General features: G+C 34.4%; 4 protein-coding genes across 4 annotated transcripts; 3 read left to right on the top strand and 1 right to left on the bottom strand.

Annotated features, from left to right (window-relative positions):
* Window positions 1-2779: 2779 nt before the first annotated feature.
* LOC120188338 (protochlorophyllide reductase C, chloroplastic-like) lies at window positions 2780-4041 on the top strand. The gene is given in 4 exon segments (XM_039191788.1): window positions 2780-3054; window positions 3057-3254; window positions 3337-3695; window positions 3805-4041. Coding segments are annotated over 4 exon segments (852 nt in total). The 5' UTR covers window positions 2780-2915; the 3' UTR covers window positions 3961-4041.
* Window positions 4042-11818: 7777 nt separating this feature from the next.
* Window positions 11819-14413, top strand: LOC120188372 (probable polyol transporter 4). The gene is made up of 2 exons (XM_039191822.1): window positions 11819-12193; window positions 12691-14413. The coding sequence occupies exons 1-2, from the start codon at window positions 11974-11976 to the stop codon at window positions 14052-14054; spliced, it is 1584 nt and encodes a 527-aa protein (XP_039047753.1). The 5' UTR covers window positions 11819-11973; the 3' UTR covers window positions 14055-14413.
* Window positions 14414-16117: 1704 nt separating this feature from the next.
* Window positions 16118-17023, top strand: LOC120188446 (E3 ubiquitin-protein ligase PUB22-like). The gene has a single exon (XM_039191886.1). It carries the CDS (start codon window positions 16199-16201, stop codon window positions 16982-16984), a length of 786 nt encoding a protein of 261 aa, XP_039047817.1. The 5' UTR covers window positions 16118-16198; the 3' UTR covers window positions 16985-17023.
* Window positions 17024-22841: 5818 nt separating this feature from the next.
* Window positions 22842-24361, bottom strand: LOC120188371 (E3 ubiquitin-protein ligase RMA1H1-like). Its single transcript, XM_039191821.1, has 2 exons — window positions 24263-24361; window positions 22842-23635 (listed from the first exon to the last, which is right to left on the bottom strand). The coding sequence occupies exon 2, from the start codon at window positions 23620-23622 to the stop codon at window positions 22909-22911; it is 714 nt and encodes a 237-aa protein (XP_039047752.1). The 5' UTR covers window positions 23623-23635; window positions 24263-24361; the 3' UTR covers window positions 22842-22908.
* Window positions 24362-27613: the final 3252 nt, after the last annotated feature.

Genomic DNA, 27613 nt, shown 5'->3' with positions numbered 1-27613 from the left:
TAGCTTTTCAGAAAATGTCAAATGGCAAATATTTGGAAGCAGAGGCTACATATTTGGCAGCACTACCATTTCCTACGACCAGCCAACAACTGAGTTGAATTTAAGAAACTGGGAGGGGAGAAAAGAACACGAAATGCATTCATTGTCATTCGCTCAAAATGTGAAGAACGAAGGTAAAGGGGGCAAAACATTATTACTTTTGTTATTTATTTAAGTTTGATATTTATTCAAGTCAAATCAAATGAAAAAAAATATTTAAATTAGTTAGTTTGAAAATATTATTTTATTATTTAAATTTTATTTAATTTTTTTTGAATCAAGTCAAATCAATCAAGTCAAATTAAATTAATATATTTATTTAAATTTTTATTCAATTTTTTTTGTAATTATTTATAATATTATTATATTGATTTATTCAAATTTAAAAAAAATCTCTCTAATTATATATATTTTTCATATTCTTTTTCACATGCACAACTAAGATAAATAATATTATGTAATAAATTAAATATCTTTAAAATTATTGATGGAAAAAAATGAGGTTGTAGGGAATCTTCCCTTATGATTTGGATGGATAAAATAGTAAATTATTTTATGAATGAGAGTGACGAACTGAAGAAACAATAAATAATGAAAAGCTGAGATAAAACGTCTCAAAGAGAGAAAATTGATTCCTTCTCCATTATTTGCATGGTGATTTACTAGGTCTTGGTGTTAATGTAAGTCTAAAGTCATAATGATCATTCGTAGATTAACATGTTAAATAGATATAATTATAAAAATATTTATTTGATTTTAACATATTATGTTAGTCTTTTAGTAGTCACGTCAAAACATTGTAGTTGACTAAAGGTTACTGAACTTCAAATATTTTGATGGACGATGGATTAACAGTAAAGATGTACAGGAGGAAGTATAACAAAAATTATATAATATGTTTAAAGAATAGATTTTGATAAAAAAGTATTTTGAGAGTATAAAAGAATTAAGGAATTGATGGAAGACGAACAAAGAGTTGCAGTCAAAAGATTAAATTGAATAAAACACAAAATTAATAGATTAAATTAAAAATATATATAACTTATTTATCAAAAAGATTACTTTGAAGTTGTAAAAATATTCTAAGATAGTTGAGGTATAAGTGATTCAAATTTGACCAAAAATAAATTTAATATGAATGAGTAATTGAAGAAACAAGAAAATAATGATTAAATGTGTAATTATATAAAAAAATTAACTATCATATCAAATTTGTGTGACTTGATTAACATTATTTAGATAGTTAAATGGTTTGATTGACAAAATTAAAATATCTATGATCAAATTAGAATCTTTACATATTCAGGTGTTTATGGGTGTAGTTTACTCATATTAAATAACATTTAAATAGTTTACTCATATTGGAATCTTGTCATAATTAAATAAAGTTTAGTCGTTCGACAGAGATAATAAGTTTTATGAAGATTATTGGATTTTTTGATGTTGAACGTCATTCTCTAATGAAAATTTTCGTTTTTTATCGTGTCTTTGGATTTGATATTTTCATTTTATATATGAAATTTTTAGTGACTATTGTCCTTTTTTTCTTGTGCTTAAATATATTGTAATTATAATTCATTCCATTGTTTAAAGAAAATTATATAAAAGGGAGTTAAATATCCAAAAACAAAGCAATTTTGTATTATCAAGACACATTCCCTTTATCCCTTTGGACTGGATTGTTGCAGGCCGAAAAGGCCCAGAGACTCGGTGTTTATGAAGCAATGAAAAAGCTTGGAAAATAAATAAAAGCAAATCCCATTGGATAATGGAAGCTGACATGGCGTACTGCTTATCAAGATGCTGAAAAACCAACCTTATCTTCCTCCGTTCCCCGTTTTCCATTCAATTATTACACTAGAAAATCTCATCAAAACCAGCAGGTTCATGGCTCTCCGAGCAGCCTCATTGCTCCCGCCGCCCACCATCTCCGTTCACAAAGAGGTTAGTTGCTACCTAATTCCATTGCTACAAAAAGATAATAACACAACAAGCTCAATTAGCTTATTTGATTCATCCTCAGGTCAAATCGAAGGACGCAACTCTATTTGGCATTGTTTTGAAAACCGGTTCGGACCGGCCGGTTTAACCGGTTCAATCGGAATCGCTGTCTGGTCCGACCCATTATACCCGGTTCTAGTGAACAGTAAAAACCGTTCGAACCGGCTTTGAACCGGTCGAACCGGACCAGACCATGAACCGATTCAACCTAAATTTTTTTTATTTTTTTTATTTTTTATTTAATTATTTAAATAATTATAACGTCGTCCGGTTCTTACGATCGGTCTAACCGATTCGATCGGTTGAACCAATGAATCGATAGCACAGTCGGTTCGCTGACCGTTCCGGTTCTGAAAACCATGTATTTGGCGTTCCATTCTCCACCCCTTTCAGTTTCCCTCTACCTTTAACTCAGGTCAAACATCCAAATATCTTTCTATTTCATCGTTTTCATACTGAAAATGGTAGATAAAATGTTGGATTTTTGTTCTAAAGATTGTGACTTTCTCATAGTTTTTCATATCTGGTACGCTGGATGAACTATAGGAACTTAGGAAAAAGGAAGTCCCTGATGAAATTTCCAAATATCTTTGTATTTTATGGTTTTATAGTGGAAATGGCAGGTAAAATGTTGGATTTTTTCTCTAAAGATTGTGAATTTGTCATTGTTTTTCATATATGGTACGCTGAATGAACTATAGGAACTTAGGAAAAAGGAAGTCCCTGCTGGAATCCCAAACGGCTGTCACAACTCCTGCAGTTGATCAGGCAGCACCACAAGGAAAGAAGACCTTGAGAAAGGGTAATGTGGTGATAACCGGTGCGTCGTCCGGATTAGGCCTAGCGACGGCCAAGGCTCTTGCCGAGACGGGGGAATGGCATGTAGGAATTTTCTCAAGGCTGAGAAAGCAGCTAAATCGGTTGGGATTAATAAGGAGAAGTATTCGGTAATGCATCTCGATCTCGCCTCGCTTGAAAGCGTGAGGCAATTCGCTGACAACTTCCGGCGCTCGGAAGGCCGCTTGATGCTTTGGTTTGCTATGCTGCTGTTTACTTACCTACTGCTAAGGAACCAACGTATACTGCCCAAGGGTTCGAACTCAGTGTTGGAACGAATCATCTCGGTCACTTCCTCCTCGCAAGGCTACTCCTAGGTGATCTCAAGAAATCAGATTACCCGTATAAGCGTCTCATTATTGTTGGTTCCATTACAGGTACCAGCCTAAATGCAATTTCAGATTTTGCATATAATTTGCGAAATGATGAAATGTAATGTTCCTCTCAATGCAATTACAGGAAACACAAACACATTGGCTGGAAACGTGCCGCCGAAAGCTAACCTTGGCAATCTTAGAGGTCTTGCTGGAGGCTTGAATGGAGTACAGAGTTCACCTATGAAAGATGGAGGAGATTTTGATGGTGCCAAGGCATACAAAGACAGCAAAGTTTGTAACATGCTCACCATGCAAGAGTTCCACAGGCGGTACCATGAGGAAACCGGAATCACTTTTGCGTCCCTTTACCCCGGTTGCATTGCAACAACAGGTCTGTTTCGGGAGCACTTTCCGTTGTTCCAGATTCTTTTCCCCCCGTTTCAGAAATACATTACGAAAGGCTACGTTTCGGAAGAAGAAGCCGGTAGCAGACTTGCACAGGTCAATTAGAACAATATCGAAAAAAAACCTTCTCGGTCACTATATGCTTACATGCACATTTGTTTAATGTTACATTGCATATGAAGCAGACAAGCCTTGTATGTTGCAGGTTGTGAGTGATCCGAATCTTACGAAGTCGGGTGTTTACTGGAGTTGGAACAAGGACTCGGAATCGTTCGAAAACCAGCTTTCGAAAGAGGCGAGTGATGCGGAGAAGGCAAAGAAGTTGTGGGAGATAAGTGAGGAGTTAGTTGGTTTGGCATAAATAGACACCAGCATGAGAACAAACTAAAAACATATTTTACCATGGCTCCCACCTTTGTAAATGTAAAAGGTTTTGTGCTTAATTAATTACAAATTACAAAATGGCACCCTATTATTTGTCATTAAAAAAAGCGTTTTGAAATCTATTAAAAGACTTGTTTAAAATTGTATTCCTTTGTTAACTTGTTTGATTATGGCACCCTATTATTGTAAATGTAAAAGGTTTTGTATTCCTTTGTTAACATGGAAAATGACAAGGATTTGTCGGTCACACCAAACCAATCTAAATATTTCAACTTTCAAAATAAATAGAAAAACAATTTAGGGTAAGTTACATGTTTAGTATCTAAGCTATTATTTTTGTTCTGTTTTAATACCAAACTTTATTTTGTTTCAAAACCATACTCTAATGTTTAGTTTAGGTTCAATTTGATACCCACAGTTAAAAAATTAATAGAACTGCTAATGTGACAAATTTTTTTTCAATGTTGACGTGACATTATATTGTCGTGACACGTCTACATTACCGTTAAGTTTTTAACGACGAGTACCAAAATGAAACATAAACTAAATGTTAGGCGTGATTTTGAAACAAAATAAAATTTGAGTACCAAAATGGGAATAAAAGTATTAATTTACGTATTAAACACGTAGTTTAACCAAAATCTTATAAGGCGAACCTCATTCCATCACAATTAAAGGCGAGATTCAACTTTACGCGTAAATTAAAGTCTTTCAAAGCACCAATCACCTAAATGGAATTAAAACATTCTCACTTGATATTTTTGCCTTATTTGATTTCAAACAAATTAAGTGGCTTTTTCTCTATGTTATTAGTAGTAATTAAAGGCGAGAAATGTCTTTTTCTTCACGTTGGTGAAAATTATGTCATACAGACATGGATTCCATATGTTAGATTCCAAATCAAGGAATCAAAATCCAGACAATTCAAAGGCATTTATGTCAGAAAATAACCACAGGATTTCTTTGAAAACGCCAATCATAAATTTTTGACAGATTTGTTGGGTTAACCTTGCACATTTTACACTCTTGAGACTTGTATTGTTTACGTTGTGAACATCATTGTATAAGACCATGTTATGTTGACTATATATATATATATATATATATGGATGTTTTTCCCGAAATATCATCGGTGATCGGTATATTTAACGATCTAACACCAGTCATATTATATTTCCCGATCTAACACCCGTAGCAGTAAAACGCGCCTCCTGACCTGCGCTATATGCTGATTTGGAGCCACGTGGGGTATAGCACGTCCCATGCACCGCACTATACGCTAATTGGGTTACACGTGGCTATAGCGCGCCCCCTGCTCCGCGCTATACCTATTTATCTGACACGTGGGGTATAGCGCGGTGCAGGGGACGCGCTATAGCTTTAATTACCCGGCCGTTCACACCCCACCCTTCCCTATAAATACCTCATCCTCAATCACTTTCATCACACCAAATTCTCTCAAATTCTCTCTCGTTTAAGGTATATTTTATAATATCTTTAATATTATGTATTTAATTTATTTAAGTATTTTACTTTATTTAATATTTTACTAATATAATTTGTTTGCAGATATATAATGGAAGGCGGTCTACTTCGCTTAGATGGAAATCATATATCTCGACACTTTGCTGATACGGTAACATTTTAACGTTTTAATTTAATTTAAATTATTAGTAATAATTTGTTGATTTATTTAATGCATGATTATTAGATTAAGAATTAATTTTTGTAATTATTTATTTTTAGGAGAAGGATCGTATATTAGATCATTTTATTAGGAATCTTAAGTTAGTGATACCTAGTCGTGTCTTGCCGTATTTAGTAGAGGTTGGATTTGGTTACATAGGTAAATATCAGGGTCACTGTAAGATAGAACCAGACCTTATTTCTGCCTTAGTAGAGCGGTGGAGGCCGGAGACCCACACATTCCATCTTCCGTGCGGAGAGTGCACGATTATACTTGAGGATGTTGCTATACACCTAGGGCTTCCGGTGGATGGAGATGTGATATCAGGGATCCCGCAGGGTTCCTGGACTACTTTGTGCCGGGATAATCTAGGACGTGTCCCGAAAGTTTTATCGGAGGTAGGATACCGTTAAATTGGTTAGATGCCAATTTTCGGGAGTTGAGCGCAGACGCCTCTGAGGATGAGGTTAAGATGTATGCACGGGTATGCATATTGCAGTTGATAGGAGGGTTGCTGATGCTGGACAAATCGCGCAACCTAGTTCACTGCATGTGGTTGCGACATCTTAGCGACTTTCGTCTCGTCGGATCATTCAATTGGGGCTCGGCAGTTTTGGCTTTGTTGTACAGGGAGATGTGTGGAGCCATTGACTACAGGCGTAATACTATCGGCGGATGTCTCCTACTGCTGCAGTCTTGGGCATGGTATCGATTGCCCTTTTTATATCCCTTTGTGAAGAACCCATTCATAATTCCACTACTTTTGAGGTAATTATAAAACTGATTTTGTATATTAATAATTTTATACAACGTATAATAATTTTTTTTCCTTGAATAAGTGGTCTACTGATAGGAAAAATCATCAGGAGCTACCTTGTGATTTAGAAAAAATTAGGGTGCTAATCGATCAGAAGGCTGGTACACAGGTATGATTTTAATGTTTAAAAATCGATTTTAGATTATAGTTATATAATTAGATTATTATTTTGATAAAAATTATATATTATTTTGATAAAAATTATATATTATTTGTTTTAGTTTGAATGGGTGTCATATTCTACTGATGATGTGAGGGCGGTGATCCCACCTGAGTTGAGGGGTCCATCAGATGTTTGGATGGCGATGGTTCCTCTGATCTGTTATGCGACCGTCGAGTGGCACTCCACTGATCGCGTGCTCCGGCAGTTTGGTTGTTTTCAACCAATTCCGGATGCACCGCGTAATATGGACGAGTTGCATAGCTTAGATAGACGCGGCAAGACAGATACAGATTGGCTGGTGAGGCATCATGAGTGGGTCGTGTTGTGGGAGGATCGACATCGGCGCCTTCCCCATAGAGAACCCATTTTACTTAACCTCTTGAGTGTTGCTGAAAGTTATTATGAGTGGTTCAACAGTAACGGGAAACCGTTTCTGCTTCCGATGATGCACGAGGGCAGACCTTTCCGCGACGTCGACATAGACGTGATCCGACACAGCACCATTATCCCCCGACTCATGGACGGAGAGCATATGCTTCCGGTTCATCCTCAGCTGCACCAGCAGGACCTTCACAGCAGGCACCGCAGCCATATATGATGCCGCCATCGCCTTTCCATTACTAGATGTTGTTGCCGCCTTTACCTGGTTTTATGACCCCGCCGACGCCACCGTAATAGATGACCCCTCCTGGAGGCTATTATGGGTCTATGTTTATAGATCTAACTTGGGGTTCATATGCTGGATATTTGGCGGGTTCAGTCTCATCATCCATGGCCGCAACACAAACACCTCCTGTACAGTTTTCACACTCAGCGATGTCTGGGTTTTATGAGTTTTCTCAGTTTTTGCAGGCCGGTGGGATAGTTAGTCATACACCTTCAGGGTCCTTATTCTATGGAGGTGCTTCATCGTCATCAGCTCCTCATTAACCTAATGTACCTGCTCAGGACGACGACGACGACGACGACGATGACGACGACGACGACGACGATGATGGTGATGATGATGATAGCGAGGAGTCAGAACCAGTGATACGAAGAAATCCTCCTCGAGACCGACAGCCACCGCCTTGCGGAACACATTCCCGTCGTAGGCATCGATAGATTTTGTTTTTTATTATATTTGTATTTATTTTATTTTGTTAAATTGTAATTTTTTATTATTTCTCATTTAATACTTACTTTATTTTGTTAAATTTGTTGGACTTTTTTTAATGTATTTCAGTTCATTTTGTTTATTACAATTTAATATCAGTTATTGTAATTTGGTTATCATTTACCATTTAATACTTATTGTAAGTTTGTTGTATTTAAAATTATATTCAAATACTAAATTGTTATTAGTTTAATAAAATTTAATGTTTGTGTTCATTTTTTTTATCTTCATCATCGATTATCGAATGACATTAACTTGAAGTAAATGCAAATTAAAGTACAAGAATTATTATTTGATAAACAAATACATCATTTCCTCATCAATTGTTACTTGATGACAACAAAAGTGGACATGTTTTTCTAGTGTGTCCTGGGTTTCTACAATGTTCACATCTTCTGTCTTGTCTAGATCTTTCTCGAATATTCATATCGCAATGAATTCGATTGGATTTTGGACGACCACGCTCACTCAATAAACTCGGATTTGGTACAATCGGAAGCCAATCTTGAACCTCATCAGGGTCTTTGTCATTACCTATGGGGGGAAACTCAAATTCGTATACCTTAAAAACTTCAGATAGTAGGTATACGGGATCCACAAAATGGTTATAGTCTTGACGTGTATGCGAGCAAGCTGCTATCACATGAGAGCATGGATACTTTAGAGCTTGAAAAAACCCGCAGTCGCACGTTCTGTCCCTTAGATTTACTCTTAACGACACAGCTTCAATCCCTTGAAGAGGTCGCGGTAACTCTGTGACACAAAACATTTCATGCCTTCTAGAGAAGCTTGTTACAGACATTCCATTTGATGCATCAATTTTTTTCTGTAGATTTGCAACTAATCTAGGGTGATAGACATGACCGCCTTGCATCCAGGTTTGAGCTTGTCCCCCGAGCTTCGCAAAAAGCACCCCCAAACGAAAAATATGTAGTTTTTACTAAAGCCGCTACAGGTAAGTGATGTGCACCCTTTAAGGTTGAATTGATTGCATCAACCAAGTTGGTCGTCATGTGTCCATATCGATATCCACCATCATATGTGTTCATCCACATTTCTTTATCGATGAGGCTAATGTAATCGTATCCTTCCTCGTTCTTCGACCGCAAATCTTGAAGCATTGATTCAATCGTAACCTGATCAAAAAATGTATAACTTACTAACCTTATCAAAAGGATCGAAAGAAAACAAACTACATCAGTTTCACTTACCCATGCGCACAAGTAATTGACGCTCATCATTCTTCTTGTATCTTCCATGGTAGTTCGCAGCAATGTGTCGGAGACAATACCTATGTTGGACAAAGGGTGGTTGCCACATTGGACCCAAAGACTCCATTGCTGCTTTGATCCCAGCTCTGCGATCAGAAATGACACATATTTTTTCCTTCGTGATAACATGTGCACTTAAATTTCGGAGGAAAAAAGCCCAAGAATTTTTATCTTCTCCTTCGACAAGAGCAAAAACAACTGGAAGAATGTTGCGATTTCCATCTTGGACAACTGCCAATAATAAAACTTGCTTGTATTTTCCATACAAGAAAGTCCCATCGATCTGGACCACAGGCTTGCAGTATTTGACAGCATTAACACACTATGGGTAAGTCCAAAAAACTCGGTAGAATTGGCATCGATCGCGAAGAACTCGATCATTATGGTATGCATAGGAGGTTTCAAAGTCCATAATTGTCCCATGATTCAACCTCCGCACCAGCCTAAACCAGCCTGGAAGTTCGTTGTAAGATGCATCTCATTCGCCATGAAGTTTGATAATGGCATTTTGTTTTGCCAACCAAGCTTTTTATAGGAGACAGTGTACCCATATCGCGATTGTATAGCTGAAATCAACACTGCAACAGCTATATAAGAGCTTGCTTTTACCATGGGCATGATGGCTTGGCATATCACTTCAGAACCCAAGTTGGGATGATCTTAGTTGACTCATCCAGCACAACATGTGTGAGGATCGTGTATATTGTTAGTTCCCATATGTTGTTTTTCCTCTTCATTTTCGATACGCGAACCCATCCATTTGCATCCGTTTTCGCGTCGGGCACAGTAGTATACATATTTTTTGGTCGCCGATCGTTTTACTCTGGACTGAACATAATTACGGATATTGTAATTTTTTATAGCCATCACCGCTTCTTTTTTGCTTGAAAACTCCATGCCTAAAGATAACTCACCATTATTTTTTAATGAGTAATATCCATAGTCACTGAGATGAGGCATATCCGTAAATTATGGCACGTACATTGAACCATAATCAGCTTCATATATGTGTGCAGGAGGGTCAGTTTGTGCCACATTTCCTGGAACTTCATCATCATCGGAGTTGAATTGCGGTGATTCTGGGTGAATGAATAGTCTAGTCTCAGCACCATCCGTACCAGGCTCACGAAGCGGTTCTTCTGGTGGAGATGATGGTTCCTCCATACTCTCCACATTTTGGTCGAAGAACATACTACTTGCACGTCTTCCCCTTGAACTGGAAGACATATCGACATTGAGATCGAAAAAGCTCGCAGTCGAATGTCTTCCCCTGAAGCTTGAAGTCATCGTGTCAAATGGAAACTGCACAGATGGTTGCGTCGATGGCATCTCCATATGGTCAAAGAAATTTGCAGATGAATGCCTTCCCCTTGAAATGGACGCGGTGTTTCCATACGAATTATTCGTGGACCCACCTCAGTACATATCGTAAGGAGTTGTGGATGAATGTCTCCCCATTATGGCATTAAAATCATTACACATTACTGTAGTCGGGCTGTCAACTTGTTCAGCCAACCCATACTGGGAGCTTAATAATTGACCCCGAACAACACGCACTTGAACAAAATGTGCATACATCTTAATAGCGGCGTCTGAATAATTACTTTGAGCTTCAACCATCATTTCAACATCATCATTGTTCGAAAGTTCGAACTCTGTATAAGTTAATGGCAACAATGATGTTGGAAATTTGTACTACAACGACGACATTCTTCTACTACTTTCAACATGAATCTTCCTCGAAATCTTCGTTATCAGCTCCTCAAGAGCTATGTTTCTCTTGAATGATATTTTAACACGCTCATTTGATACGAAAACAAAGCCGATTTCATCTTCTCGAATTTCACCATCATAATAAACAATAGCTGAAAGTCGCGCCATTCTTTGAGTTTAAAAGTGCGGCAATATTATATCTATAAAAAAATAACTGAAACAAACCTAATTAAATAAATTATATATGAACGAAAATATAGCACAATAAATTTTTACACATCAACATAAATAATTTAAATAATATAATTTTATATTATTACCTGCACCGTAAAACTATTTCGACGTATACTCTCGCTTTTCAATTTTACAAACATAAAAATTAATTGAAAATAATTAGTATAATATTTTTTCAAATAATCATAATAAATAATAAGTATAATAACAAAATTATAACAAAATTACATTATAACGAAAAAATCGTACGAACTTCTAAATTAAATATGAGAAGATTGCCAAAATTATTGACTCGTTGATGGAATTATTGTATTAATTTATAAGTTGAGAGGAGAGATGCGAGGAACATAACTGGGGGAGAAGGGTATATATAGTTATACAAGGCGCGGTACCTGCACTGCGGGTATATGTACTTATGGTATAGTGCGGATCAGGGTCCGCGCTAAATATAATTGTCTAGATACACAGATATAGCGCGGTTCAGGGGCGCGCTATACCCCACGTGTAACCAGTCAGCAAATAGCGCAGTGCAGGGGCACGCTATACCCCACGTGGCGCCAAATCAGCGTATAGCGCGAGTCAGAGGGCGCGCTTTACTGCTACGGGTGTTAGATCGAAAAATATAATCTATCCGGTGTTAGATTAGTAAATATACGATATTTCGGAAAAACGTCATATATATATATATATATATGTATGTATATGCATATGTATGTCCATTTGCATATGTAATTAAGCTTTGGAGAAAACCAATTGGCTTGCTTGCGTGATAAAAAGAAAGGAAAAGGACACGCCTTTGCTTGGACTTTCCTTGTCTTCCTTCCTTCTAGCTTTTAGATCTAAAAACCCAATCCATGGCTTAATTGATCTTATAGGAACTTCTGTTTCTGGGTCTGCTTTTGTTGTTTTTGCTCTGTTTTTTGTGAGTTCAAACAGGCAAAGGAGAGTTATGGGGTTGGTGGGTGTCCAAGAAAACGGGGGAGGGGAAATGGGTTTGGTTTTGGGGAACAAGAAAAAGTACAAGAGGATGGATTCTGAGCTATCGGATGATTTTGATGATGATGCTTTGAATCTTCATCATCAACAGCAGGAGAGGAAGAAAACTATCAGGAAATATGTTCTTGCTTGTGCCATCTTTGCATCTTTCAACAATGTTCTTCTTGGCTACGGTGGGTTTTTTTTCTCTCTTTGTCCATCATATTTTTCTATTTGCTTTGGTTGCTTCAAGAGTCAAGCCCGCTCCTTTTTTGTCTTTCTGGGAATTTTGGAATTAGGTAAATGGTTGATTGCCCTAGTTGATGTTCGTCCATGGAATGCTTAAAATTCACCATTTTAGCTCAAAATCTGATTCTTTTTATTCTATCATCATAAGCAAATCTTAGTTTTTTGTAGCTTGTGTACTTATTGCTCGTCATGTCTAAGTTGAGGTCGTTGAAGTTACCTGCTTGAATGATAAAAACTCCATTTTTTCGGAGAACTCTGTCTTCTCAGCTGGTGTTTATCTGAATAATGTAATCCACGATTTATGAACATTACTGGGAATTCCAGTTGCTTGTATTCCTTTTCTTCCTTTCACCATCCTTAAAAGCTTTATCTTTGATAGTGCTGCACCTGTTAGCAGTTTGTTTTATACTTTGAAGCTAAGAATTTAGCCTTTTATGAACAGATGTAGGTGTAATGAGTGGAGCCATTATATTCATACAGGAAGATCTGAAGATATCTGAGGTACAAGAAGAAGTTCTTGTTGGGATTTTGAGCATCATTTCGCTTTTGGGTAGCTTAGCAGGCGGAAGGACATCCGATATTATTGGTAGAAAGTGGACAATGGCATTTGCAGCTGTTGTGTTTCAAATTGGTGCAGCTATCATGACGCTTGCACCTTCGTTCGAAATACTAATGATCGGACGAGTTTTGGCTGGGGTTGGTATAGGCTTTGGAGTCATGATTGCTCCCGTCTATATCGCCGAGATATCACCTACTGTCGATAGAGGCTCTCTTACATCCTTCCCAGAGATATTCATAAATCTAGGAATTTTGCTTGGTTATGTCTCAAATTATGCATTTTCCGGTCTTTCGGTTCATACAAACTGGAGGGTGATGCTGGCTGTTGGAATCTTGCCTTCAGTGTTTATAGGGGTTGCACTTTTTATTATACCGGAATCACCGAGGTGGTTAGTCATGCAGAACCGAGTTGAAGAAGCAAGATCTGTGCTACTTAAAACAGTTGAAAACGAGAAAGAGGTGGATGACAAGCTCACAGAAATAGTAGCAGCGGCTGGGATTTCTAATGGAGAGAAGAATGAAGAGAAAGCCGTGTGGCGTGAACTGCTCAGTCCTTCTCCACCAATTCGTCGGATGCTGATCACTGGATTTGGAATCCAGTGTTTCCAACAAATCACCGGAATAGATGCAACTGTTTATTATAGTCCTGAAATCTTCAAGGAGGCTGGGATTAAGAACAACTCTAAGCTTCTTGCTGCAACTGTTGCTGTGGGTGTTACAAAGACTGCTTTTATATTGATTGCTACGTTTCTTGTTGATAGAGTAGGGAGGAAGCCTTTGCTATATGTGAGCACAATCGGGATGACTGTTTGTTTATTGACCTTAAGCCTTACCCTTGGCTTAGTGGGGAATGGCCAGCTCGGAATCGCACTGGCGATCTTATGTATCTGCGGTAATGTAGCTTTCTTTTCGGTGGGAATGGGTCCTATTTGCTGGATTTTGACATCCGAAATCTTTCCCTTGAGGTTGCGAGCTCAAGCATCTGCTCTCGGGGCTGTAGGTAACAGGGTATGCAGTGGCCTTGTTGCCATGTCGTTCCTCTCCCTCTCTCATACAATTACCATTGCCGGAACCTTCTTCCTCTTTGCACTGTTCTCAGCTCTTTCTGTTCTCTTTGCTTACAAATGTGTTCCCGAGACCAAGGGAAGATCATTGGAACAGATTGAGTTACTCTTTGAAAATCATAATGAATGGCAAGGAAGTGAAGTCGAGATGGGAGACTCCGAACATTTAGTACAGAAAGCGTGAGTAATCGGGGCTGCTGGTTCATTTTCAAGGTGGAAAAAGCAGGAATCATATGAAAATTTAGTACAGAATGTTTACTAGCTCCCCAGATATGCGTGATGCTCTATGAGTTGGTTTCCCAAAGGAGGAACCATAGTGTCATTTGAGGTGTATCATTACAGTGAGAAGCATGTCTGAAATTATTTTTGCTCTCTGCATCTTCGCATAGATTATTTTTGTTTATCTCTAGATCCATGAGAATTTAGTAGTATTCATGTTAGACATATAGATTGGATTCTAGTCTAATACTTCCCTGTATCGATATTCAATTTCTCCGGACAAATCATAAACTGATCGAAAAGAACATGTTTGTACCAATCTTCAATATATACCGTCAAAGATCGTTCACTTTCTTTTGTTGTGCTTTGTTAAGATTTGCTCTCTGCATCATAGAATCAATGTTGGATTCAACTTGCTTGGTTCCTTAGCTAGTGAAACACTCTTAGGAAGTTCTTCAGTCATTTCTCTGCATGTGTTTCGAGACATGATATAGCATTCATGGCGGCATCAAATGATGCCGATGACCAATGGTTATCGGAATGCCAGTTTATGTTTCGAAGAAGACGGTATAAGTTTTCGTCTCGGTCAGTCCTTGAATAAACGAGAAATCTCTATTCTTTGATCATTAAACCAAAACTACTTAAAGCTTGTTAGTTAATTACGGGATAATTGACCCAAAATTAAATGACTTTGACCTATTCTAAAACACCAGAACCTAACATACAGATTCCGGTGGGTCAAAAGAGGTGGACAACCGAGACCGAAGGCAAAGTAGAAACCAATAAGTGTTGCAGACGCAGCCAGCCAAATTGGCATTCCCAATTTGAAAATGTCGGCCATTGACGGCGTTTTCCTTTTCTGAGTAAAAGTAAAAATGCGCGAGCTTCAGCATCAAACCAAGTTTTTCTAGAAACAAAAGTATTTATTTTAAATTTAAATTACAAACAAAACTATTGTTACATGCTTCTACGTTAAATTTTAACCTTAAACATTGTTGTTATTTATAGAAGGAAAATCACTTTAGTTTAGAGGTAGGGTATCTTATCATATTTTATAAAGACTTAAAAGTGATATTTATAGACGTTAAGTAGGGTAAAATATACAAATGGTTCCGATTATAAAGTATTGTTTTGTCGAGTTTCCTGACTATATATACATCCCACACTCATCTTTTCTCGTTAAAAAATTAACGGTAACTTATTGAGTGGAATGTGATAAAATTATATTTTAATGATGTCTGCTAGCATCTCCATTGCTGTCAAGCTCTGGTTTTACGACATAATGCTTCAAGCATTGACTCGACAACATAATGTAAATGGAGAGTCGACCCAAAAAATATAATTAAAACGGTTTTGGGTTCATATTATATCATATCCTAGTTAACATGTTAACGTCCAGCTCAAACAACCTTCAAATTTTAACGAAAAATGACGAGTTTAGAACATATATATAGTCGAGTGACTCAACAAAATATTACTCTGTAGTCAGAAGATCATTTTGAAACTTTTAATAGTCAACAGACTCAATAAAGCAACGCCCTATAGTTGAAGGATCATTTGTGTACTTTATCGTACCAAGTATCGGTTAGTCAAATGATATGAATATGTACGTTCAAATTATGAGATTGTAAATAAATAAAATTAATTAAGAGAAATCATTCTTTATAAAATTTTATAACATCTAATTCAGATTAATCAATTACTAAATCAAATGCTAATGATCATAAGAAAAAAGAATACTCCTTATAAATCATCAATCAAGTTAGAGTACTGAAATTCAAATCTGGTTGCTTATTTGTGGAGGAAAAAGTAATAGAGAGGAGATTGACTTTTTTTTTATTATTAATTATTTCATTTATGATGAGTATTTGCAAATGTATTGAATCGTATGCTAAAAAGAAACCTGGACCAAGCAAATTGCAGTTGTAGCTTTAGCTGTAGCAGTTATAGTTGTCATCCTTGAGCCTTTCCATTGCTTGGAAAAGTCAACCTTTCTCAGGCCACCCATATATATATAATCTAATCCTTCTCAATTCCTAAATCCTCAACTAAATCTTCAAAACCTCCAAATTTGATCAACTACTTTCTCTTCTTTGGGTTGTTTTCAAAATGGATGAAATCGATGTTCCTCCATTTTTTATCTGCCCTATCTCCCTGGAGATTATGAAGGATCCCGTCACGGTCCCGACTGGAATTACTTACGACAGGGAAAACATCGAGAAATGGCTGATTTCCGGTAAGAAGAACACTGCGTGTCCGGTTACGAAACAAGCTATTTCAGATTGTGAACTTGTCCCCAATCATACCCTGAGGAGATTGATACAATCTTGGTGCACTTTAAATGCTTGCCATGGCATTGAACGAATCCCGACCCCGAAGCCACCCATCACAAAAGATCAGATTACGAAACTCCTCGATGATGCCAAGTCACCGTTGCAGCAGATGAAGTGTCTTGTCCGGCTTCGATTTATCGCTTCCGAGAATGATACGAACAAGCGGTGCATCGAGTCTTCCGGTGCGGTCTCACATAGAAGGGCTTGTGAAATGATACTAACAGTGCTGGATGAAGTTTGCCGATGCGCGGAAGGCCGGTCGGAGCTGCTAAATCACGGAGTGGGGCTCGCCGTCGTTTCCAAGAAGATACTTAGGGTTTCTCAGGTTGCAAACCAGAGGGCAGTGAGGATTCTGTGGTGTATTTCCAAGTTCTGTGGCACATGTGATGTGGTTCAAGAGATGGTGCAGTTGGGGATCGTGGCTAAATTGTGCTTGGTGTTACAGACGGAATGTGGGCACAAGACTAAAGAGAAAGCCAGAGAGGTGCTCAAATTGCATGCCAAACTATGGATGAATTCTCCTTGCATACCAACCAATCTGCTCTCATCTTATCCAGCTTGATCGGATGGAGAAAATTTAGTGGATTCAAGAATTTCAAACATTAAACATCGAGTTTAATTCGATTGGTTTAGAATTTAGGGTTTAGATTTCGACATGCAGCATGTCTTACATTTGAATCCGCAACTCTTCTGGCGTGCAAAAGAAAGAGTTTCAAACTTTCTATACCCTTTTTGTCAATTATCCAAACACTTTTGTGCATAATTGTTCATTAGGTAAAATACATCTCAGGTCACTCAAGTATTAGTTAGCTTACAAACGGGTCATTTTGTCTTCTTCTAAAAGTTACAATTTAATCATTCAATTAAAATATTATTACAAACAAGTTATTATGTTGTTAAAATTGAAGCAAACTTCTAATGAGCTCAATATAATAATAATTTTAATCCTTAAAATTTTCATATTTATTCTATCAATTTAGTCTTTATTTGAAATAATTTAATGAATTTAACTTTTCATATTTAAAATTTTCATTAATTTAATTCTTTTTGTAATATTATCAAATCAAACGAGTCTATTAGATCAAAACAACAGTTGGATAATCACATTCTACCATAAAGTAACAACAAGTTATTGTTAAATTGTTATTATCCGGGAAAACGACATGAAAGTTAACATTTTTTTAGAGAAAAACAAAGATTAAATTGATATAATTTTTAAACATGAAGGGTTAAATTGTCGAATTAAGACCAAATTGATAGAACATGTTAATTTCGGGATTAAGATTGTTATTATATCAGATCACGTCACTACTTCGTCCAGTATCAGTGATATATTTATAATTTTTTAATTGAGCCGCTAAACTATAACTTTTTTAAACAAAAAAAATAACTTATTCATAATGAATTAATAATTAAGTGATCTTAAGTTTATTTTATCCTTGTTCATTTTCATAAAATTAAGCGTTTCCAGAAGCCAAAACTGAAATCCCCAAAGATCCTGAGATGCACAAAGTTGGCTGAAAGACGGCGTTGAAATGAGCCAAAACCGGTTGCCCGACGGCGGCTTCCATGGCGGTCAAGGCTCAATCTTTTTTATATTACGAAGCCGGTCAACGGTTCATGCATAAATTAAATGGAGCCAAGGCCGGCCGGGGTCCCCCCTGCCAAAGAATTAATGGTGCACGCACATGGGAGAAAGTTTTAAAGTCTAATTTAAGACTTAAAAAAATGTTGAAAGGAGATGCGATAAGAAATATGAGAAGAACAGTAATAATATAAGTTGGGTGTGATTGGAAATGTGATCTTATTTATAATAATTTTAGTTGCAATCGTACAAAATATAAAGAAATAGTATAACCGGCAAACTGATCATACTGATAAGTATCGATATTTAGTAACAAGTATTGACATTTAGTAACAAGTATCAATACTTATCATGAAATAAGTATTGAATCGTATTTAACATTTTATGTTGCAATAAAAAATATCACCAAAGATATAACATTTTAGGTTATATTGAATGACATTTTAGATGTCATCAAAGATATAATATTTTAAGTTGTATTGGATAACATTTTAGGTTGTAACTACAAGTATCAATATTTATCGTGAAATAAGTATCGAATCGCATTTAATATGTTACCAAAGATATATAAGTTTAATTGGATTAAATATCATTTTAGGCTATAATTGAAAATGTTATAAAAAATTAAAATAACTATTTATACATATATCATATGTTATTTTTATCATTACGTGAAAAATAAATAAAGCGTTTTTTATTAATCTGTGATAAGTACAATGTAGTATTTGTTCAAAGATAACTCTTTAACTTTTTAACGTTGAACGCTCACATCCCTAACATCTATGGTGCTCGAATCCGAGTCTTCAGGAGTATCAACAATTTTTTTACCATGAAAGCTATTTGATTTGTGCGTAAATATAGATGATTGTATAAATTACTATTTATACAAATATTATATGTTAATTTTGTCATTACGTGAAAAATAAATAAAGTGTTGAATGTTGGTGTATATAAAATATAGGAGATTGTGTGAGATGGGATAAAAAATGAAATTGTAGTCAAATTCAGAGGTCAGCATGGATAGGCTACCAGACGTAGCAGACCAAAGCTTGATCACCGTCGTCCGACGACTTTTCTGATTTCATGCGATCAACAATCTTCCACGTCTCACTCTATCCTCATTAGATTAATTGAACCCTCCACCACCCATTCTTATTTAACCACCTTTGACCAATTAATTACGATATTAGTCAAAATTAAATTTTGTTAAACATATTCGGACTAAACCATCCTTTAATGTGTAGACACATGATTTTCGACATTATATTATGTATATATAAATAATATTATTAATCTCATTTTCACATTTGCATGCCCGAAACCAGGTTACATGTGGCCCAACAGCGCACAGTGGTCCAGGCCCAACATACACGCAGGCTAGGGTTTCCAGAACCCTAGCATCCCAAGCAGCACCGCAACAGTCAACCCAGGTTCCCACGCCTCACGTTTATCTCCGAGTTTCACGGCGCACGTCTCTCGCCTCCAACAGCTCCGAAGCATCCGGCGAACGAAACCCATTCATCATCAACAACCAGTAGTTAAAAGAATGTCGGTTACTTTTAGAAGTTCCATGTTCGAATACTAGAAATTGTAAAGGTGATTGAACTTTTGTTGCTAAAAGTTTAAGGATTAATTAAAAAAGAGTCATAGTTTAGAGGTGAAAATAGAATACTCAAAACTTTAAAAACCAATTTAAATGAGGATTGTAATCTGGGGACATACGATACAATTAACTCAATTAAAAATATCAAAATTATTTAAAATTACACAAGATGTATCAAATTATGATTCTGATTCTAAATTAATCACTAAAATTTATGCTAGATATCTCAAATTATGATCTTTATTTTAAATTAATCTCTAAACTTTATAATATTTTATGCCAATCCTCAAACTATCAATATCAGTTCATTTAAATCTTTTTGTTAACAAGTCGTTATATGAATTGATTTTTGGAGGTAATGAAAATTGAACATGTGACTTAAAAAATTCAATATGTTTCTTAAGGTCCCAAGGATTGAACTTGTGACATTTAATTCTCAAGAATTTTAAAAAGTATATTAATTTGTTAACCAATAAAATTAACAAAATATTAACGGATCGATTAAAATAGAATAATGTTGACACTGATTCAAGTAGAGCGTTAGATATAATATACATGGTATATAAATATATTAGACACTCACGTAAAGGTTCAGTTCAAAAAAAAAAATACTAACGTAGAGATATATGTTAGGGTAAATAACATAAATGATCATTAATATTTGAGTAAACTTTTATTTTTTATATTAAAATTTTAAAAGTAATAAATTGATTATTAATATTATTAATTTATAATAAATTTATCATTCGACATTAAACGATGTTACTAAAAGTGACAGAAAATCGAGCTGAACTGTTAAATGCTTATTTAACATGCGAAAAAAGTCTTGGGTTCTTTTTCTTTAAGCCTACCATTGTTTTTCTTCCTTCTTCTCAGCCACAACCATTGTTTTTGCTTTTTCTTCGTTCTTTTCCTACTTCTTCATTCTAGTTTAAGTGCTAACGTAATTTTTTTTCGAAAGAACAATATTCAATTTGATCTAAAAATTCGAATATCTGAAAATTTGAATATCTAAAATAGTGATTTGTATTCAATCTGGAAAAAACGGATATATAAAATTTTGGATGATATCCGGATTTCAATATAAAATTTAATTTAAAAAAAATATTTTGTGACTTAATCTAACTTATTCAATATATCTGCTATATATATAATTATTAATACACAATAAATAATTAAATATCTTAATTTTTAATCTTAATTTTTATTGGGTTAGAGCTTTAATGGGTTGTGAATTACTCATTTATTGGGTTAAAGGCAATTTAAAATCTAAAAGCCCAATTTTTTTGGATTTTCCAATAATTCGAAATTAGAACTTAATTGATCCGTATCGGATCCAATTATCCAATCTGAATTATTCGAAAATCAAAAAACTAGATCGAATATTCAAATTTTTAGATTCGATCAACAAATCAACATATCTGATAGAATCTTTTCACACACTCATAATTGTAGCCCTCTAACCCTACAATATTTTATGTATATTTAATATATATATATATATAATTTAAATATTTATAAAATAATTATAAATTATCTTCTTATTTTTAAAATATTATACTTTATTTCTCCCGATCTATAATCTGGCTTCGTCCCAACATGTAAATGGAGCATTCCACTAAATAATATGTAATCATGTGTTAAAAACTGGACCCAATATCAAATCAATCTTACTTTTAATTTTCAATCCAATACACTTACAGTGGCTTCTTTGAAGCCCATTTTCTAAAGCACATATATATTCACTTACAGTCATAGAGGAGGGCTTTGGATTAACCCTATTATTTTTAAGGATAAACTATTTTATTGGTCATTTAATTTTATCCATATTTCTGTTTTGGTAAATTAACTTTAAACCTTTTTATCCTCGTCAATGAATTTTTGAATTTTGCTCATATTTAGGTCTTTAAATTTCTTTAAATTTTTTGGATAAATTTCTGTCTTGAAATTTTCTTTTCAAAAAACCATATTTTCATACTCCCCATTGTTTCAACGATATTGGAATATATTTTTCTAAATTCGAATGGTAGGGGGTCGAGAATGAGGAGAAAAGAAATTAACTTAATTTCACACGGATTAGACGATGAAGAATACAAATCGAACCAAGATAAAGTTGAAGGTTTGAATTGAGTTTATCAATTTTGAGTGGATATTGAGAAAACCCAAACTAAGAAGAAGAAAGGGGGAGAAAGGAGAACATTTTTATACCAGTTATATCATAAACGACGGTCACTAATAGTTAAATGACAATGAAGAATGAATTTGACCATGGAGAAAAGGTAAAATTTTTGGGGGAAATTTATAAGTAAAAAACCGCAAAACACAATATTTTGGTGTTGACGTTAGACACTTAACGGTCAAGTGACCAAAATAAGTGAAATTCAAAAGTTTAATGTTGAAATGAAAATTTGATAAAGACAATTGACTAAACTATAAATATTAGTAAAATTAAGTGATAAAAAAATTAGTTTACCTATTTTCAAAGGGAATTTGAAGGTATGAATTTCTTGCATCTCTGCTGTGTGTTTATCTTATGATCAATTTATTGGCTGAATCAAATCAAAAATCAGATTCAATGTTTGACATATCTTATCTATTTTTTTATGTCGTTAATAAATAATATGATCCTTTATTTACTACACATGTATTTTTTAATTTTTTGATAATCAGTGGAATGATATTACACTTATCCCCTGAAAAGCGTCATAAAGTGGTACGTTACGCTTTTTATTTGTCTTGATATTTCCATAGTTTATTTTATTATTTTCTGAGCTATTAGTTTATTCAATTCAATTTAAATAAATAATCATATTTTACAATTTACCATAGTGAAACATCAAAAAATACATGCTAATTGCGTCTCATGCTAATTAATCTATCTCATAGGTCGGTGGAGAGCCCTTTTCAAACAAATAAGGTATGCTACCTTAGAAGAGAAGCATCTAACAATGCCTAACGAGATCATTTTGTAAGTTGATTCATATGATGTGAAAGCTCACCTTTCACAAATCAGGGAATTGTAATGTTTTAATGATGGAATAGGTGATCAAATTACTTAAATTATTGTTTTATTAAATCAATTCATATTTATTAATCATTAATTTTATTGATTGACGAATGGTGTCGTTTATAAATTTATTTGTAATGTCGGAATATAATCTGAAGAACATGAAGAAAAATATTTGCTCGTAACTTGTAATTACACATCGCTTTTCATATTAGTACATTGGGTTTCCGAATTTGTATACATAATCGGATCTTTCTATACAGTGTCCGAAATGGAAGCTTAGAAGGAAGTTCAGAACAAAAGTAGACACAGGAATAAGCAGCAGAAGAGGAAAAAACTTATTCTGCCCAGTGATTTATCGGCTTGCATTACGTGCCGTCTGATTCTAGGACTAGTGATCCCCGCTAGATTGTACGAACCCGGATACGTATAAAAGTTTGTATCCGAGTCCCCAAATACTCTAGCGTATAGCATTTCGCCGAACATTCGGATCGCTGGATCCGGTACATTTATCGACATGCCACCAGGACTTAGTATCGGCGAAGCTGGATAACCAGCCTGACCGGGGTAGTACACTTGTGGTTGATATGAATATCCATGATGATGAAACTGCGAACTATTGTTAGAATTTGGCAATCGTTGTATCCTGCCAACGCCGCAAGTAGGACCGAGAGGTCGTTTCGGTATATCCATACCGAAACGGGAAGTCTCAGTCTTAGATTCCTTTGTTGTTACGCCCCGGCCGTAGAGCGGAATCAATGTGGCATCCGAAACATCAGATTTGCATACAGGACATTGGTGCTGTTTCCGGCCTTGGTTGTCATCCGAGATGGTCTCAAAATGAAGCCATTTGTAGATGCAAGGCCAGCAATAGAGGTGGCCACAAAGCGTGACCACCGGATCCTGCACCGAGTCGAGGCAGATGTTGCAGTCGAAGGCACTCGTTGGATTATCATTCGAAACCGGCGAATCATTCCACTTCTCCAAGCACTGCTCCATGGCCATTTGCTGCCAAAATCTGTCAAATTTGGTGGAGAATTAGTACAAATTTCCCATAGCTTCATCTTTATGAAACCGTGTTATATAGATATAACTCGTGGTTGGTAAGAACTGGTGAACTCGACCACAGAATCTACCATCAAACACTTGATCAACTCAACCACCAGTTCTCCTCTAATTACTTCAATAGAACTCATCTTCCATTGGTGGGGTTACCTCAAAACGAACTCTTTTTTATTAATTTATTTTCAAGAACATAGAAAACCAAACATCAATTTCTTAACAACAACAAAAAACACCACATTTAACCTTGTCATGTCAAATTGACAGACATCCCAGATGCAGCTTTTTGCTGCTTTATGAACATTGAACCAGGTGAGGATATCAAGGAAACAAAAAAACAAAAAGTTCTCTTTTTTCAAGGAAGATTGAAATCACCCGAGTCTAGAAAAAGGCTTAATGGTAAGAAAATCAACCATCCTCTTCATAACTGGATTATGTAAAGTTCAAAGAGAAAACAGGGAGTCTTTGAAACAGAGATTCATGGGATGTAAAGATGATCAATTCAAACTTCAAAACAGAATCATACCCAGAAAAGATAAAGGAAAATACAGTAATTTGATGTAGAAAAGTTTGGATAGCGTACCAGTTAGCTGATAATTCTCCTCTATTGGAACTTTTTTTAAAAAGCAGAGGAAGCTTTTATTTTTGTTTCTGAATGGATTATCTGATGAACTTCTTCTAAATAAACAATATATAATAATTTAAGAGAGAGAGAGGACGGAAAGAGAGATTTTTTAATGGGGTAAAAGAAGCAATCTGGTTCTGCTTTTATATATTTAGAAGACAGATGATGATGATGAAACTAATAGAATAATAATAAATAAATTTTAAAATATAATGAGAACAAGAAGATAAACAATAATTGGAAATTATATCCGTCATTTGAGATAATTTAGTCAATGATTAGATAATAATTATTTTATTATTTATTGTAAAAATATAAACAAAATATTCTTATTGTCATTTATACATTAATATGATAAGATTAACCCTTATACAATACTAAAATGTAACAATTGTCAAAATCTTTGATATGTTAATATGATTTTTGTAAACTCATATAATATATTAGAGTTAAATTTATTATTATTTGATTATGTTTATTTAATTTATTGCCTTACAAATAATTATTATATCTCTACACTTGACACTAACTTTAAGAATTATTATAAAATTTATCAACTAAAATCGAGATGAGAGAATCATTTTACCTTCACATACTTCTCTGTCATCTTATTATAAAGATAAATTACATTAACATTGATCAACAATCGTTCTCTCAACGACTGCAAATCTCTGTCTAAACTAAAAGAGATAAATTATCTATAACCATCGTAATTCATTTGTTCTCATCAACCTAAATAATTTTAAAAAATTATCATTATCCACGATATAATTATATTTTTATTAATTATAATATAATCTTATTATTTAAAAATATTAATTATTTTAAGTTCAACTAATTTAATTAAATAAAATACTATTTTATACATTTTCAATAAAAAAAATTTATTAGTCTGAGATGATTACAAGGTAATATATGTTCCAAAAATTCTCAAATTATTTGACAATGAACGCTCAAACACCCATGCAGATGATGTATCGAACTCGAAACCTCTAAAGATAACAATCATCCCTTATAAAACTAATAAATATATTCGTATTTTAATTGTACTTAATTTAATAATATAGTCACTTATAATTACATTTGAATTCGCACGAACCAAACAATTTTCGTGATTATGAGATTTATTATTATTTATTGAGATCTCGAGTTCGAGCACTACATATACAAAAGTAGAAACATTCATTGAAAAGTTAAAAATATTTAAACATATACTACTTTACATTTATTTTAAATTTATCAAGAGAAAAAAAATTAACACTTGAGTTCTAGTTTAACATACTCTAATGAAAGAATGTACAACACTTGAATTCTATTAAAAGAATTTATAGATAGTTTTTCATTATGCTTGACTTTGATTTATATTTATTAATGGTTTTTAGTAGTTTTATTTTTATATTGTGGTTCATTTATTATAACAGACATATATGTTTATATTTATATTTTGTTCGAGTCTGTTTAGATGAATTTTCTCACTTTTCTTGTATGATATTTATATGATTAAAATGACTAATTTATTATGTTAATGATTAGATAATATCTTAATTATGTGTTTAATTTATAATTTAAATTGTAAATTTTCACTGTGAATTTAAATTACTTAATAAAATTAGTTACATTTATTTATATAAAAAGAAAAAAAAATTAAAAATATATTTTTTATAAAAAGAAATCAAATTCAAAATAGACTGAAATTCGTTGGATTTAAATAATCTAATGGTCGTTGGTCGCACCGGAATGTTTGATAATCCTATCGATTCAACCCTTATAACGTGGCACCCTATGCACCAGTGACTTAGAGCTAAATGAGTATGATTCACACGTGTCATGCGTAGAGTTGAGTTAGTATGTGCATTCGTCTTGTTTCTAGATTTTGCTAGAATTTATATGGCAAGAAATAGAGTTGGAATTTTCAATGTCTATATGGTTACTAGATTTTGCCAGAACGTCTGCTTGCCTGTTACTGTGAGCCACAAATGTAGAAAAACCAGACAGGGAAGAAGACTAAATTACAATAAAAAATTACATATTTTCTTTAGACCAGTCGGTTTACAATAATAATATCTATAAAACATATGTCAATTCATTTAAGATAAGTAGATAAATAATCCTCGATTATAACTTCTGTTTTGTTAAATTTATCTATTATTAAAAATTATAAAATGAGAGGATGTTATTTTATTGAGTAATACAATATTAAAAGTTATAAAATATAACTCAACTATTCATATATTATAAATTTGTCTTTTTTGTTAAAGATTAACGACCGTCTGAGCTTGACATTAATATATTAACTAGAATATTATAAATTATGATCCTAAAATCGTTTGAGCTAAATTTTGTGGATCAATTCCCTATTTACATTATATCGTCGAGTTAATGCTTGAAACATTATGTCGTCGAGCTAGTGCTTGAGAGTAATAACAGTACCAATAGACATCATTATAATATGATTTATCATATCTCGGTCAGTACGTTAATGGCTAGCTCAGTCGATTACCGAATTTTTAACGGAAAATAATAAGTTGAAACATATAAATAGTTGCCTAACTATTTTATAATTTTTAATAATCGAGAGAGTCAACAATGAAATGTCCTATAATTGAGTGACTATTTGTACACTTTACAACAACAACAATAAAACCCTATTCCTATATGTAATGGGGTAAAAGGGAGGTAGGGTAGTAAGCTACCCCCAACGTCAGGTTGAGAGCAGCTTCCGTGGAAGACCTCCGGCAGTCAGAAACTTGAAAATAAATATAAAATACAATGCATGTATAAATAAATAAATAAATACATAGGTGAACAGTCTTCATATACAGTCTTCATATGTGCGTCTGTAATAGGAAGTTATCCCTACAAATAAATCCTGCGTAAAAATCTCTGTATATAGACAGAAACGTAACTCTCGATTAAATTAAAAAAGAGGAAACATGAAGAGAATGATACACAGTAGTTAGCGATAGCAAAGTACGAGAAGGAATAAAGTCAAATGGGTTAAAACCTAAACTAATGCAACACTACTCCGCTACCCTAGTTCTAAGCCTTCATAAATTCCAATGATAGAAACATATAAAAAGTAAAAGTCATGGAAATTACTACAAAGGCATTAAAAAGTAGACAGAGATGCTACACCCTATGGCTATGACCCACACTACTCGGCTACCTTGGTCTTAAGTCTCCATACTTTCCTGTCAGAGGTCATGTCCTCTGTAAGAGATAAATCCTTCAAATCATATCTCAAGCAGTCTACCCACTTCCTCCTTGGTCGTCATCTCCTTCTAGCACCGTCGGCTGTAATCGACTCTA

Source organism: Hibiscus syriacus, unplaced genomic scaffold (assembly GCF_006381635.1).
Source record: "Hibiscus syriacus cultivar Baekdansim isolate YM2019G1 unplaced genomic scaffold, ASM638163v2 tig00116944_pilon, whole genome shotgun sequence".
Lineage (NCBI taxonomy): Eukaryota > Viridiplantae > Streptophyta > Magnoliopsida > Malvales > Malvaceae > Hibiscus > Hibiscus syriacus.
The sequence above is the reverse complement of the archived record's forward strand: the minus strand, read 5'-3'. Positions and strand labels throughout refer to the sequence as shown.

Excerpts from the sequence above, each read along its gene's own strand:
- LOC120188372 (XM_039191822.1), top strand. The coding sequence starts at position 11,974 with ATGGGGTTGGTGGGTGTCCAAGAAAACGGGGGAGGGGAAATGGGTTTG. Across the intron at positions 12,194-12,690 it reads CAATGTTCTTCTTGGCTACG|ATGTAGGTGTAATGAGTGGA; the intron begins GTGGGTTTTTTT and ends TTTTATGAACAG.
- LOC120188446 (XM_039191886.1), top strand. The coding sequence starts at position 16,199 with ATGGATGAAATCGATGTTCCTCCATTTTTTATCTGCCCTATCTCCCTG.
- LOC120188371 (XM_039191821.1), bottom strand. The coding sequence starts at position 23,622 with ATGGCCATGGAGCAGTGCTTGGAGAAGTGGAATGATTCGCCGGTTTCG.